Source organism: Lycorma delicatula, chromosome 10 (assembly GCF_047948215.1).
Source record: "Lycorma delicatula isolate Av1 chromosome 10, ASM4794821v1, whole genome shotgun sequence".
Taxonomy (NCBI): Eukaryota; Metazoa; Arthropoda; class Insecta; order Hemiptera; family Fulgoridae; genus Lycorma; species Lycorma delicatula.
In genome coordinates, this window is record NC_134464.1 from 24,807,013 (window position 1) to 24,824,327 (window position 17,315).

A 17,315-nucleotide genomic window follows, 5' to 3' on the forward strand; every position below is an offset into this window, starting at 1 on the left:
CTTTCATTCTTTTCTAAATCTTATAGTGTACCTTTATATTCATTAAAAATAATAATTTTGAGCCGTAAAGAAAGTAATTTTTTCAATTTTTCTAATCTTATCTTAGCAGCCCGTTTTTCATTTTTGAAATCAGTTTCCTTAATGTTTCCATAACATGTTTTTAGTACTTCAAGTGCATTTATATCACTGAACGTATTTATTTTTTCAAATGGAAATCTGCTCACCTTCTTTTTCTACAATTTCCTTAAGAAGTTCTAATCTCATTTTTTATCATTTTCTATATCTAGATCTGTTATAAATAAATCCTCTATAAAAGCTATAGAGCCTATAGCTTTAGTGCTTCCCAGTTTTTAATATTGGCACTATGTTGAAGTTGTGTTTATTCTCTAATGCCAAAAAGAATTGAAAATAATCCATCTCCTTATCAACAATTACAATTTTGAAAAGATTTTGAAATATTTCCCACAAATTTAACTTTTAGTTCATATTTGTTAGTATTTATGTAGTTACCATATTTCTAATTATTTATTATTTCACCCAAGTTCTTTTAAAATTTGGAAAATGAATCTCTATTGATGGTATAAAGGTTTTTAAAATCTACAAAAATAAAATTTACTTACCTAAAATTTACTAGGTAATAAATTTATTACCTAGTTTTAAATGTCTAATTAGCTGTTTTAAATTTGTTTTGAACAAGATTTCCTGTTTCTAAAACATTCTTGATATTTTCCAATTTGGGAATTTAACATTTTGAGAAGGGTTTTAGATAACTTTGTATTTTAATTTGGAAGCCTTCTTATTTATTTAAAAAGAAATTTAATTATAATCGATGAATGAAGCCGTTACTTGATGAAAATCCACACAAATGAAAATAAAATCTTGAAAATAAAATGGTTTTTGATTTTCACAAAATTAATTTAAAAAAGTCCAACAGCTTTTTTGGTACATACAACTTTTTTAAATAATTTTTTTAAAATCAATTAACATTTTATTTTCTCTTTTTCATTTATTATAAATAAACCACAGTTTTCCATAATTTTACATAATTGGCTGTTAACAATGAATAATTGAAGATTTAAATTATTAAATTCAGTTTTATCATTAACTAATTACTAATTCATAACTCTCATCATTAATTTGCTACAGTAACTCGGTAAGTTGTCAACTGATTTTCAAAAATAAGATGTCATTTTGTTTACAATGAATAGCCTAAGAATTTAGTTAATAAAACATTTTTTGATTAAATAACAATTACAGAGATGTAGATTAGAAAATAAACATGGCCTCTATTTTTAAACTTGTAAATGTGTTTGCACATAATTTTTTTTTATTTATTACAAAAATCTATGAATTTTCATATTCATATGAAAATAATATTGCAATGATTTCTTGATTAGATCTTGAGATATGAAATTTTCTTTAAAGTCACTAATTGCTGATGAAAGGAATAAAGGTGAAATTGCATTTTTTTGTAGAATACTATTTGTTCATTTAATTCATAGAATTGGAAATCGTATAACCAGGTACACTTTTACTTTTCCAGCAAATATGGATAGGATAGCTATGTTAAACAGAAAATTACGATGATCATGTCAAAAGTGGAATATCATGTTTTTGCAAATCTTCACATTTTAAAGTATTGTTACACTGTTTTTGGCCTTGTATCTTATTTCTGTTTTGATCAAGCCAATTTTCTTCAAATTTGGCTCAAATATTTCTATATATAGGTTACTGTTCATATTAATTTTTTTCAAAATTCATTAACATTAACGTAGGGGATTTGGTGAAAAAATCAATTTCAATTTTCTTCAGAGGGATTTTAGAGAAAACTTTATTAAAGCAAATTTGTTACTTACAATGCATATATGAATAATGCAATTTTTTTTTCAAAGAATTAACCTCCCCTCTGAAAATTGAAATATATGTTTTTTGTTCTTTTGTTCTACTCCCTTCAGTTTAAATATTTTTCAAAAAATTCTTTGAAAAATACTTCATATATAGAGATATCAAGAAATGTCTACAGTTTTTAAAATGATAAAATTCTTGTTTACAGAAGGTGTTAGATTTAAAGAAAACTTTACTTAAAATTGTTATGCTTAACCTTTTCCTCTCATCAAAATAATGAAAAAGTTCACATAATCATAGGTCTGAAAATGCTTCGTTCGAGTTACAGCCAGAAAAAGTTTTCACCTGGAATCCAGCTCCCCCAGTGAAATGAGGTCATACTGAAATTTGTAGGATGTTAATTTAAAGATGAAATTAATGACTCCCTATGGTTTTTGACCTGAAAAATTGTATAAAATATATTCTAGAACCTTATCTGCAGTAGTTTTCATTCGAAGTAAAACTGAAAAATCTGTTGTATGAAAACCGATTTTTTAGATTTGTAATGTAATAATTTTGTTAAATAACTAATAAATGTATAAAATTTATTAACAAAATTTGTACAGAATTTAATTGTAAAATTACTGATGTACATAAGTCTAATAAATCAAATAAATATATAAAAAAATATGAAGAAGAAACAAAACAGAAATAAATGAAATGAATTATTCTGGAAATTTTTTAATCCATTCATTTTTTATTTAAAAAAGATAGTTAATAATAGACAAATACAGTATAGTATTTAGTTAATTAAATACTTACAAAACAGTCTTAAAATATTCTACAAAAACAGGATTTCAAAAACTGTAGTAATTGAAGTTCTTTAAGGTTATTAAAAATCTAAAGTTGGCAACACTGATTTTCTCAGAAACAAAATTTGAATCAAAGTTATTGTTCAGCTGTTCAACAATTAACTTATCATAACTAGTCTCATATGTGATTTATGTAGTATACGTACGCTTTTTATAATTTGCATAATTTATTCGTGCTTTTTTAAAAAAGTGAGCTGCCATTGAAATGTTCAAATCAAGAAAATGTAAATATTGTTTTTGTTTATGGTTTTATGGAAATAGCTGGGCTGAAAAACAAGAATATGAATGAAGCTTTCTGAATAGAAGAATACATACCTACTCTCAAAACATTTTCCATAGTTTTCATTAACTTAAAAACTAATGAATCTTTTCCAACGGTTGCTTGTTCTATTGAACGTTCTCTAGAATAGCCTATGCTTGAACAAGATAGTATCATTCAAATGATACAGTGCAGTCCTTGACTCAGCATGTCAAATTTCAAATCAAACAGGCATATCTCGTAGTACAATGTGGAGAACACTAAAGATGAACATTTATCCTTATCATTTGCAGAAGGTTCAAAACCTTCAACCAAGTGATAGTGAATTAAGATTAAATTTTTGTCAGTGGGGACAACAAAATTTCATCTTATTCACTGATTACAAAATTGAAGAATAGTCACAGGTGGTCAACTGAAAATTCGAATGCAGTTAAAGATTCAAACTCTCAAACTTGATTTTTGATAAATGTATTGTGTGGTATAATTGTGGACCAGTTAATTGGGCCATTTATTTTTTAAAATCACCTTTCTGGTACTTTCTACAAAGGTTTTTACAAAATTAGTTACCAGTTCTGCTAGAAGATGAAAAAAGGCAGCAAATATTATTCCAACATAACGGTGCACTACCTCATTATTCGCAAGACAGCATTTAAACTTAAGTTTTCTGGGCAGATGGATTGGTCAAGGTGGGCCAATTAATCAACCTTCTAGGTTCCCCCATTTAAATCCGTTGGACTATTACATTTGGAATCATTTAAAAAAACTTGTTTGCACAAAAAAAATTCATTCCAAAGAAGAATTATTTTTGTTTCAAATTTTAAATGCTTTTGAACATCTTGGGAACAATCGTGATACTATTAGAAAAGCTTCCTTTGATGTTATATGTCACACTAGATTTTGCATAAACTTTCAAAATGATCATTTTGAACAGTATATGTAAGGTATGATAGATAATTAAATTTTAAAAAATAAAACAAAATTAAATACAATAATCTTTTTTTGAGTAAGTCATTTCATTTATTTGTTCTGTTTCTTCAGTAAAATATGATTTTTAAAACATTTAGTTGCTTTTTATTGGACTTATTTACATCAGTATTTTTAGAATTAAATTCTCTACAAGTTTGGTTAATAAATTTTACGCATCTATATTAGTCATTTGACAAAGTTATTGTATTGTAAACCTAAAAAACTGGTATTCAGACAACTAATTTTTAAGTTTTACTTTGGATATCATGAAAACAACTGTAGATACAATGCTGGAAGCTATTTTATTCAATTTTTCAGGTCAAAAACTATAGGAAAGCATAATTTCACATCTCAATTAACATCCTAAAGATTTCAGTATGTCCTCATTTCAAACCCGGGAATGAATTGTGGGTGTAATCTTTCACTAGCCGTAACTTACTAATGTAGCGTTTCCAGACCTATGTTTATGTGATCTTTTTTAATTATTTTGAGGAACTGATACACATCTGTGAAGTATGTTGGTTTCGTCGTGGGAAATCCTGTGATATGAATATTTTTAGAAAAATTTCTCTTAAAATTTATTCCTAACTTCTAAAGAATATAATTACTTTTTTGTTTTTTGGCTTTAACTCTTTTTTAATTTTTATTATTAACAGCTTGGAAAGTTTTTGCAATTAAGTCCACGTAATTGAAAATAATAATGTATATATCTTACTAAAGTACAATATTCTATAAAAAAATAATATTCATGTTAAAATTGTAAAAAATACAAGTCCTAAAATGTCTATTGTATTTTAAATATAAAATAACATTTGTAAACTGCTCACTCATCATAAAATTATTTTTTTATTATTACCACGATACTGTTAAAAATTTATAGTTTTTTACTATTCTCTTCTATTACATTTTTGAATATGTTTTGCTTATATGGCAAGAAAATCTTGTCCTTGACAAAAGAAAGGGTTATAATTAAAATCCGCTTCTGTGATCTTTATTAAGTATTAAGTACACATTACCTTTGAATGTAACACTTTTGCTTATCATTTAGTGTAAATGACTGATTAATTTGTATTGTGTGTAATAAATATAGAATATGTGTATTGTTAATGTCAAAATTTGTTTAATGGTTATAATAAAGCAAGTTATTATAAGGAGAAAATATCTAAAAATACTTTTTTAAGTTTATTAATTTTTTTTTACAAATTTATTCAAGAAGTTTTTAGGTATGATAAATAAAGAAAATTTTGGAGCAGGACTACCATAACAATCATCCATTAATTGGGTGCATGTAGCTGTAATGTACCTATGGTTTACTTTTTATATTGAGTTACTTGTTTTAACATTTCTAGAGCACCATAAGGATTATCTGCTGGTACCTGAAAAATAAAATAAAGAGATTTATAATCAATCAACAAAAGTCAAAAAAAGATCAACAAAAGATGCATAAAGGTGCACTTGTATGTAAATATATATATATATATATTGCACACAAAATGTGATCAAAAGTATCCAGATTTACTTTTTATTGCAATAGCCAATTTTAGCGTAGGAAGATGACCTCATGGAATGTGATCTTGACTCATATTGACTGCATATGATTCATTGTTATGTTATCATTGCAGCCAGTCACTGCTTAACAATTGTGAAAGTAAAACATATGAGTAGTGCTTGCCGTGTTTTTGTTGCCGTTGAAAATGACTGAATAGGTTGAATAGAGAATCTGCGTTAAATTTTATCATAAATTTGGTGAACGCAAATAGAGACAACAAAGAAGATTCAAACAGCTTTTGGTGATCAAGTTATGGGTGTTACATGTGTTTACAAGTTATATTGTCATTTCCAAGCTGGTTGTACATCTTTTAAAAGTGGCAATAACACTCTGGCAGACCAGCAAAATTCCTGAAAAAATCTAACAAGTTTGACACATGGTGATGAATAACATTGAATAACAGTTAAGGGCTTGAAAATGATGTAGGAATTTCATTTGGCTCAATGAAATCGATTTTAACAGAAGATCTTGCTTGTAATTCAGCATGTAACAGCAAAATTTGTCCTAAACTGTCTCATTCATGAACAAAAGGGAAACCAATCGAATATTGGTTTTAATTTAGAAAAAACTCTCTAATATAGAGATTATCTAGTTCAAAGTGATGCCTCTGCAAATGTTAACCAATAAAAGTATTTTTTTTGAAATTTTATAAGGTGTCAAAAAACATTTTTGAGAGTACAATAAACATTTTATGTTTACATGTGTCAGCATCTGAAGACTATACTTTTAACATTAATAGTACTGCTAAAAGTAGTGCAAATTCTTTTAAAGATATTTCCTTAAAAAAAAAAAAAAATCAGTAATGTTCTGTCACATGTTGTCGTTCTTATAAAATGATAGTGAAATTTACTGCCATTTTGTAAACTGGATGAACATTATAAATATATGATAATATGAGTAGTAAAGAAAAAATTGATTAAATACTTTTTCTTGTAGATGAATATGTTTTCTCATGGATGAATCAGATACCTACTTTCAATGATAAATAAATAGTTTGCCCAAATAAAAAGTGATAAACAAATGGTAGTGCAATATTTGAAAAAATTAGATTTAATAAAGTTCAATAGAACTAGACAATTTTTTAATAAAACAACAAAAAATGCTTAACAAAAAGTTAAAATGAAGTATTCCCAGCTTTTAAGAAAGATAATTTCAGCACTTTTCAGGATGCTCAGCAAATATAGGTAAAAGATAAGCACAGAAAAGGTAAGTATAAAAAAATATAATCAAACATGTCTGATGTAATGAAGTTGACATCATTAAAAAAAATCACTTGTCTTAAATGAAATCTTATTTTCAGAATATTTGTCAGACCTCTTAATTAGAAATATTTCATTTGTATTCTATGAAAAAAAAAAAGAATGAAATCATCAGCATGCAAAATTTACAAGAATATTTGCTTACAAATTTATGTTTATTTTATTTTCTCAAGAATGGATCTTTCAGAATGTAAGTGTAAAATTTGAAACTTATAAAATCGTTAACATATTTTATGTATCTTTTTTAATTGAAGGGCTTATTATAGAAGAAACATTTTTGGTTTATTTTTTAATCACTTTGGTGTACAAGAACATATTCTGATTTGATGCAATATGGATGTCATATGTGTGTAACAATTAACAACTAACCAAATCAATTAACAATTAATTCACTAACCATATGTCCAGCTCTGTTAATCCAATAGAAAGTAAATAAATTGTATGTTTTTACAAAACCTTCTTGTTTAAATTCTGTTCTGAATTCAATTCTAGGAACCCTTTTCCATCTTTCACCTCCTGGCCACTGCAGTCGTTGAACCCAATTCAAAGTACCTAAATTAAAAATATCAAAATTTCAGTAATTTAAAAATATAATTTGGTCCAAAATTTCCTTTTATAGATACTATATAATCTCTAACCATTGGGGATTAGACAATAACATTAATTAGAACAAAGTTATAATTCAGATTTAACATTTTAATTAATACTCATACATGTAGTTTGTAATTAATTGAAGAACATACAATTATAATATGGACAATATTTCAGGAGAAATATTGTGGAAGTAATGTCCTTCTATTCCTGCAAGACTGAAATAATTTTGAAATCCACATCAAGTTTCTATATTTCAATATGTATTACATTAAAGTAATGTACTTGACTTTGGGATCATTAATAAGTTAGATCTCCTCATGATTTACATATAATAAAACATATTGAGTCAATTGTAAAAACTTGATATTTACACGGAATCTATTTTCATCTTATTTACAATATAGTTCATTCATCTTGTAAGGGTGTAGGAAGACATGGAATTCAACACTGAATTGTTAATATGTTTATCCAAATTAACTAATCGAGCTACATCATTAGAGTTTGGCTATACATAATAGTAATGTAAATAAGTGTAACCATATAATGTATAAGTACTATGTAATGTACTGGCATACGGATGTAACGACCCCATCACGCAGTGTTTAAGACACCAGATAGTCAGGCTGATGACTCCTGGGATAAGGAGTCGTTCCCTACCAAGTCCAAAAAAAGGACATATGAGTGGGTAGGGGGTCAGGGCAACCTATTGTTCTTGGGAATGGGAAATTGCCCCAAAAGGCAAATGAACCGTAGAAGAACAAAGAGTGAGCAGCATGTTAACATTTCTCTTAATTTGAAAAATTACTAAAAAAAAATATATAGGAACACCAATAACAGATATCTAGAAAGTGGTGGTTTGTTTTATTTTCCTTTTGTATCAATCAGTGACGAATAATTTTTTAGCTACACTTCAGTTGTATTGCAATGATAAAACTAGCTCCCTGTCAGATTTGTCCATGCTATATGGTTACTTGCATTTCCTGTAGCAGTCAATCTTTTTATTTTATGTTTATTAGTCAAGTAACTGGAGGCAGGTGCAGCCAGTGACACATGCTGTAACAATGGCAGTGGCTGTGGTGGTTGAGCCACAACGATACCTTCACATCCCTTAAAAAAATCAGAATTAAGAAAATCCCGAAAATGGTTTTTAAAAATCAATCTGAAGAGTATTTGCAAGCCCAAATCTACTGAAAATCTTGTTTATTATTGTCGGGATTGGAGAAATTTAATCATTGTTCAAAAATGATTTTACCTTTCTTCATCTCCTTTCAAGGTCAGATTTAAAAAAGATAGAAATTGGTTTATTGACATGAAGATTACGCTTTCCAAAAATCAGGTTGACTTCAACATTTGTTACGGAGAAATTAAAAAAAATAACAGGGATTCAAAAATCAATTTTAACCCTTGAAACATGAAAAATCTAGAAATTCTTTTTTAGATATTCATAATCAATCAGTTCAGACCCAGCTCGCACAGTGATAAGACACTCACACTTCGCAATTCATTAAATTTTTGCTTCAATCGGCAATCCTCCACTATTATATATATGTATTATTTTTTTTTGAGATAAAATACCCAAAAAGCTCAGTTATGTTAAGAAAAATGGGTAAAAATTTAATAGCAATAGACTAATAGTCTTCTCTTTTTCTGTTGAACCTTCAGAGCCACTGTAAGGCATTACATCAGAGGATGAATGAGGATATGTATGAATGTAAATAAATAAAGTGTAGTCTTTTACAGTCTTAGGTTGACCATTCCATAAATGTGTGGTTAATTAAACCACCAAAGAACACTTGTATCCACAATCTAGTATTCTAGTAGTGATAGATTTGGTAGTTTTTTTGTTTATCCTGAACAACAAACCCTCTTCCTCCTTATATAATAGTATAGATAGATTACTTTATTTAATGTGTATTTAATAACATTATTATGTAATATTATTCATTCCACTGTTTCGAATCATTCAGTTTAAACCCTGTTCACAGTTCTTTAATTCAATTCATTTAGGTTGGTGCTTCAACCAGCAAATCTCTACTGCTATATATATATATATATATACATTTTTTCCAAAATAAAATATGATGTGTGTTCAAAAAGTAACAAGAATTTTTGCTTTTTGCAAATAATTTTTTATCTATGTTATTGTTATCCCCTTCAAAATAGTTCCAATTAAATATTACACACTTATGCCAGTACTTTTTCCAATCCCTGAAACACATCTGGAATTTGATCTTTGGAATAGTGTTTAGGTCTTTCAGCTGTTCGCTTTTAATCTCATCTATGCTTGTAAAACGATGGGCCTTTAAGTTCTCTTTATTTTTAGGAATAGAAAAAAATCACATGGGGCCATGTCTGGCGAATATGGTGGCTGGGGTATCATTACAGTGTTGTTTTTAACTAAAAATTGACGAACAAGCAATGAAGTGTGAGCAGACGCATTATTGTGGTGCAAAAGCCTTGAATCGTTTTGCCACAAATTCAGGTGTTTTTTTGGATTGCTTCACACAAAACGCATTGAATTTGCAGGTAATACTCCTTATTGATCGTTTGACCTTGTGGCAAGAACTAATGATGCACTACGGCATTAAAATCGAAGAACATGTTGAGCATAACCTTCACATTTGACTGTACTTGTTGAGCTTTTTTCAATCTTGGTGATCCAGAATGCATCCACTGGGACGATTGAGCTTTAGTAAACCCTTGTTTATCCCTTGTTTCATCACCTGTTTTGACACATTTCAGTAGTTTCTGCATTGTTGACTTCATTTAGCGACTCCTGAGCAACTTCCATTCGCTGCTGTTTTTGTTTGAAATTCAATAATTTTGGAACAAATTTTGCTGTCACATGTTTCATACCCAAAACATCCGAAAAAAGTTTGTGCCACGGGCCAAGTGATATCCCACCATCATCAGCAACTTCTCTGATTGTGATTCGACGATCATTCATAATCATTTCTTTCACTTTTCCCATGTTTTCATCGGTTGTTGATGTGCTGGGGCGCTTATACCATCATCTTCAACGTCTTCATGACTTTCTTGGAAACGCTTACACCACTTGTAAGCTCTTGTATTACTCATAGCAGACTCACCAAAAGCAATATTTAACATTTTTAAAACATTGCTGTACTTTATTCCATTCTTGTATCAAAATTTAATACAAATTCTGTTATCCATTATTTATACAAATAAAAAATCGCCGACTTACCAAAACACGTGTTATCCTTTTGACAGCTGACAAGAGACTAAACATCCAATATGACTAAAAATGTACAGATACTTTTCAGACATGTTTACCAATACAACAACGAAAAAATCCCAATAATCAGACTAATACAACCTGTGAAATTTCAAAATTCTTGTTACTTTTTGAACATACCTCATGTATCCATAAACTTTTTCAGTTGTGCCAAGAAACATGGGTAAAAATTTAATAGTGATAAATCAGGTAGTTTTCATGTTTATCGCTAACAAAAAACTCTTCCTCTTTATATAATAGTATAGATAGATTACTTTATTTAATTTAAATTTTATTTTATTATTATGTAATATCATTCATTCGATTATTTTGAATCATTCAGTTTGAACACTGTTCACATTTCATTAATTCAGTTCATTAGTTTTTGCTTTAACCGGCAAACCTCCACTAATACATATATATATATTTTTTTTTCAAGATGAAATATATTCACAAACCTTCTCTGTGGTTCCAAGAAGCGGGTAAAAATTTATTAGTGATATATCAGGAGTTTTTTGCTTATCGAGAAGAAAAAACCTCTTCCTCTTTATATAATAGTATAGATAGAGCGTCAGTATAACATTTTTTAACTATATTATTACTAACACAAAAATAAAAGTTTACTCCTTTATTTTCATGCTTCTTTGTTCTTTTATGTTGTTATGGAAGTTTTAATATAAGTATTTTAATTATATGCATCTATTTTATGATTCATTTGAAAAAGTAGCAGCTACAAAAACCTTCATATAATATAGGATGAAAAGAAGTCAGTAAAAATTGTGTATTATTAAATTTGGGTGATTTTTGTTTATGACATATTGTATATTCTTACCTGGTGTATCCACGATTAAGTCAAGCTGTCCATTGTAAACTACAACTTGCAGATTTGTTTCATTTAATAGTTTCTCCACTGTTAACACAAACAAAAAAAAGAAGATTCAGTTTATTTAAAATAGTTAGTTTTAAGTTAACGCTCATTTTAGGCACATTAAGTATTTTGCATCTATTCTATTAATATGCTGTGCTTTATATCTCTAGAAGTATATGCATAGCTTTAGTTTGCATTGTTAGGATTTGTAATGAAATTTAACATTGAATTCTCTGAATTCAATATCAAAGTCACTAACAGGTAACAATGCAATTGTCAACTTAATTTATTCTCATTAGTTGTTAAATTTAAATTAACTTTTTTCTTTCAGGCCATCTATGGACCACATATAACAATTCTTAATCAAATTTACTCTTCTCACGCTTCTTTTCCATCTAAATTTCCCAATACTTCTTCATTGTAAGTCTTACTGCTTCCCTTTACTCCCACTTCTTTTTTTACTATTCTAAAAACTATCAACATTTTTGACTGTTTCGTTGTACCATCTTTCTAGAATTGTTTGCTTTTCAGTGTTCATCTCTTCAATATTATTAGTTTTCTCCATCCAGTGATATTTCACTTTTTTTTAATTATAAAAATACTTAAAAATAATTTTAAGAGATAATTTAATAATTAAATTAATTTTATTTATTTATTAATTTATGAGATAATTTTACAGATTGAGATCAGACAGAAAATTGAAAATATGGAAGTAATAATAAGAAAAAGCTATGGATACACAATCCAAATAAACCAATCAAGGCCAAACAAACAAATTTTTAATAAACTGTGGAGCTACAAAGGTAAAGGAGGGAGGTTATGTTAAACAGATGAAGGAAGAGTTAAAAAAATTCAATATTACAGAAAAGGGCTATCTGAATCAAAAATCAGATTTTTAAATTAAAGGTTCCTTTAATAGAATAGGGGGAATGGATTGAAGAAAGAAGAGTTAAACAGTTCAAAAGAATAAAGAACTTCTGGAAAAGAAAAGAAAGAAACCAGATGAAGTGATATTTGAGTGACCTTTCTGGCTTATGTGTGAAGAAAAAGAAAACTGAATCTTTCAGATATAAAACATAAGATACTTTTTTTTTACATGTAAAAAATTTCAAAGATAAAAAAATTAATTGAATAAAAAATCCCTACCTCTTTTACAAAACTTCCACAACTGGTAAATAGAACTTCTTATGCTTACATCCTAATGTTTCTACAAAACTTGGATCATTTTAGATAGTAACACCGTCGAAACTGAATACAAGGAAAATTAGTAACAAGAAGAATAATGTTCAATGAACCTTTCCCAAAGTTTAACAAAGTTATGAATGGTGAGTACTATTTGTGTTTTATGCTACTGAATTTTTTTTAAGATTAAATTTTGATTATAGCAGCCTAAAAAATTTTAAAAATGGAAAACAAAAAATACATACCATAGTTTGTAACAGGTTTCATTAAATCTTCTTTCAGATTTTTTTGTACATATGAACTTTGTGAACTCCATTCAACATATGATGGTATTACTGATTTAAAAGTCTCTTTTACTTCATCCATTACACTCTTTAATCGTTGTGAAAATTTATAAAGAAATAATTTGTTTTCATTATTATTTTGATCCTTTTTATCTGCAAATAAATTTTAAGCGAATCTATCAAATAGTATTCACTTGACTTTTTGTATTTCATTATTTTTTTTTATCATTAATACTTTAATTTTGTATGTTTGAGTCATTAGTTTTGCAGGGATGAAGAGATAGCTCTACTAGATTAATGGCTGTCGTAGTCTGATGGATAAATTGAATAACATTCTAAGTGGCTCAAAATCTGATTTCTTATTTTCTATTACATAACAATAAATACATTAATAGCAATAAATACATTAATAAATACATTTATTAATCCATTAATAGCTTAAAAATCATAAATAGAAAAAATTTAGAAAATATAATAATTTAAAACTAAATAATCTAAAGCTAAAATTTAACTGTTAAATATTAATATCAGTACATTTTGGGAAAATTAATATAAATATTTTTAAAAAAACTTAAATTAATAAATATAAAAAAAATAACTATTAATAAACAGGTAATAATTTGGACTGGCCTGACTAGGTCAGGAATTTAAGTGGACCAGTAAACTCTCATTACATTCTACCCAATTGCCAGTCAGAATTTTCTCATAACCTGATTTACAACCATTGATTATACGTTATAAAAATCCAAAAGTTGTTAAATTTACATGCTGATCTTATAAAATCATTTTGCTATCATCACAAAAAACCAATATTCGATAATGAAAAACAAAACAGAACAATATACTTAGATAGTTGATAGCCACTAAACAAGCCCTGATTGAATTCAGACAGAACTTGTAACCATCAGTTTCCAGATCAAGCGAGACAGGATTCCTAACACATCACACATGATACAAAAAGAGTAAGACAGACTTAGTGGTATTGTCACATTGGTTGGCAGACAGTTAAACCATAACAAAATTATCTTACTTCATTTACTGATAATCTACAAATTGAATAAGGATAGATGTGGTGGCAATGTGGTGTTCACTCAATGCCAATGTTATTCACTTGACAAAGACATAAAGAGATTGCAGAAGAAAAATCCAAATACTACAGAATTGTACAATTATGTGCCAAATGGCATGAACATTTAAAACTAACTGAAAGAATCACTAAAAGAGTGTTAGGAGTTAATTATATGTCCAGAATTAATATTAAAAGTCGTAGATAATGCAGACAATGATCAGTTAGTTTCATGTAACAAACAGTTTATGACCGCAACTTAAGACTGTTATATGTCAAATAAGTTTTCATTTATGTAATTTAATGATTTTAAAAATAATATAAATAATTAAAATTAATTTCATTTAATCTATATAAAAAAAAATCTTGTTTTCTTTGTGGTACCGTCACAGAACTCTATAAACATAATAATAAAATACAAATTTGTTTGTGGATTAAGAGCTAAGGAAAAAGTAATTTGTAGTTATTTTTAACAATTTAATAGTTGTCATTAATGCTCATTACTTATGTTTCAAATATATATGGAAAATTAATCCAAAATTGGTTTCTTATTTTGCAGCGTAATTTGACAAGTTGAGAAATAATCTCTTTCTTTTTGTCACAACAAATACCTCTAGCATTAGCAGGTAATTTACTTGGAAAATCCAAGTAAATTAAATTCTTACAAAATATTGTACTTAAAATTTGTATCGCTAATTTTACTTTATGAAGTATTTCAATTTTGATCTTTTTCTAAACTTCAAGAGAGAAATATTAGTAAGCAGAAGTTTATTTTTGATGTCAGCTTTATTTTTTGTGTTTCTAGCTACCCATTTAAAAAAAAAAAAAATCATAATTTTTTAATCATTAAACATTCCTGTTCTATGAACTTAATGATACAAAATCAGCTTATCTTACAAGATTCCTGATTGATAAGTTTTTTAAACTGCTACATGTTGAACAGACTCAGCACTTATGAAAGTTAGCCCTGGTTTGAAATATTTATTAGTAATAATTTCAACACAAACAAACACATCCTAATTCTATGAAAACTGTGCAATGTTCAAATTTTTATCATGGTGAAAAATAAGTATGCACTTCATTGCTTTCTTCAGTCACACACCTATAGTAAGAGTCAGTTTGTGTTCTTTACCAATTAATTTTATAGTTTTAAAAGACCTTCATTCTAAGCAAATTAGTCGAATAAGCACATACTACTTTTATGAAATTTGTTAAAACTCTAAATTTAAAAAAATTTCATTTTTTGTGCTTTTCTTTTATACAGTTTTATAAACAATAAAGATTATGTCTTTTTCAAGATTTTTTCTTTTGTACTTAACTTTTATCAAATTTGAATTTCAAATTCATAGTGAATTTATTTATAAGTCTTAAAAATTAAAATCTCTAGGAATACAATACGTGTTTTAAAATGGTGAAATATTACTTTCTACTTGTGTAAATTTTACCTAAGTATTTATTCAGCATAATCATTTTACTGGTTAAAGTACAAATAAAGTATTATTGGCAATAAGAATTTACTGCTTAATTTTTTTTATTTATCAACATTTTGAATTACAAAATTTTAGATTACTAGTTTTGGAGTCTCATAATTCTTACAATCTGTTACAGTAATATAAACAAGAAATTTTATATAACCAGAAGTTTTATAGATCTCTTATTTTATCATGTTTTATGAAATTTTATATTACTGAAAAGTTTGTCATTAATCTCAATGAATCTGTTTCATCAGGTAAGTTGTGAATAGTGATAACTCTGAGAGCAAACAGCCCACACACAAAAAGTTATTTCCAACTTTTGAAGTTCTATATCCATATAATGCAGTCGAAGCTGTGACATGGAGGGGAGTTACTAGTATGTATATGTAATTCAATTGATTATAAATAAAACCACCAGATAACAGTCAGTCAAAAGAAACACTTATTAAGTATCAACATATCATGTTTTGTCATTTAAAATAATATTTTCTAAATACGTTTGGTACAATAGTGTGTGACAATACTTCAAAAACTATTTGATTATGATAACAGTTCTACCAATTTAAGTAATAAACTATTGTATTCTGTTTATTTATTGATTAATCTATATTTACAGTTACTGATATAATATTTCTTCAAGTACATCATTTCCCTGTTATTATTTATTTTCATTATTTCTAAATTATTACATATATACCAATAATTCTAAGTTAATTTTTCATAACATGATCAGATAATTTGGAAATGTATTATTTCCTCTTTTATAGTTATTACTTACATAACATAAAAGTAATCATAAATGTCATCAAAGACATTAAACATAAACTCGATGTGGTACATGGTGTCTTAACATATTCTGATTACTTACATAACCATAAATGTCAACAATAACATACTGTAATAAAAAAAAACACCTGTCATCATTTATAAAAATAATTATATTGACAACATTAATATATACAATCTTGACAACAATTACAACAAAATAAAAGACCTAGCAACTGAATACATAAGAACTATAAAAACAATTATAAATGACTGACTTACCATCCAAACTTTTATTACAATAACATAAAAATTCATGTCTTTACCTTTTATCCCATCTGCTCTGAAATTAGCAGATTACCTTTTTTTTCTTTTTCCTGTTTAACCTCTGGTAACTACTGTTTAGATAATTCTTCAGAGGATGAATGAGGACGATGATATGTATGAGTGTAAATGAAGTGTAGTCTTGTACATGCTCAGTTCGACCATTCATGAGATGTGTGGTTAATTGAAACCCAACCACCACCAAAGAACACCGACCGGTATCCACGATCTAGTATTCAAATCCGTGTAAAAATAACTGGCTTTACTAGGACTTGAACACTGGAACTCTTGACTTCCAAATCAGCTGATTTGGGAAGACGCGTTCACCACTAGACCAACCCGGTGGGTTTTAGCAGATTTACCTAAAATTCATAAACCTAACATTCCAACTGCACACTTCTTAATTTCAAAACTGTATTTTCTTATTACATTGCTAAAATGGATAAAGTATTAAGAAATAAAACATTCCTTCCATACACATATAATTTAAAAAATGATTTTCGACTAATAAATAAATAATCTTGAAATTATAAATAACACAAAAATGGTTACCTTCATTTAAAAATCATACAAAGTTTAAAAACTCAATCTTATAGGCCTATATTAAAAAAAAAACAAATTAGATATATATTTATTGGTAAAATACACATGCACATACACACAGACAGACAGACATACACACACACACACACACACAACACAGAGATAGACAGATATACACACAGACACACACACACACACAATTATATATATATATATATATATATATATATATATATATATATATATATAT

At 27.4% G+C, this 17,315-nt stretch overlaps 2 protein-coding genes across 2 annotated transcripts in view; one reads left to right on the forward strand and one right to left on the reverse strand.

Annotated features, from left to right (window-relative positions):
- The window catches only part of LOC142331286 (uncharacterized), a 119,421-nt gene that overhangs the window by 35,034 nt on the left and 67,072 nt on the right, over positions 1 to 17,315 (forward strand). The window lies entirely within an intron of this gene.
- Positions 4,897 to 17,315, reverse strand: part of LOC142331285 (retinoid-inducible serine carboxypeptidase-like) — a 36,496-nt gene continuing 24,077 nt past the window's right edge. The window contains exons 6-9 of the mRNA XM_075377079.1: positions 12,854 to 13,045; positions 11,391 to 11,468; positions 7,127 to 7,281; positions 4,897 to 5,297 (exon numbers count right to left, since the gene is read on the reverse strand). Of these exons, the coding sequence (XP_075233194.1) occupies positions 5,232 to 5,297; positions 7,127 to 7,281; positions 11,391 to 11,468; positions 12,854 to 13,045 (491 nt within the window). The 3' untranslated portion in view covers positions 4,897 to 5,231. The remainder of the gene's footprint in view (positions 5,298 to 7,126; positions 7,282 to 11,390; positions 11,469 to 12,853; positions 13,046 to 17,315) is intronic.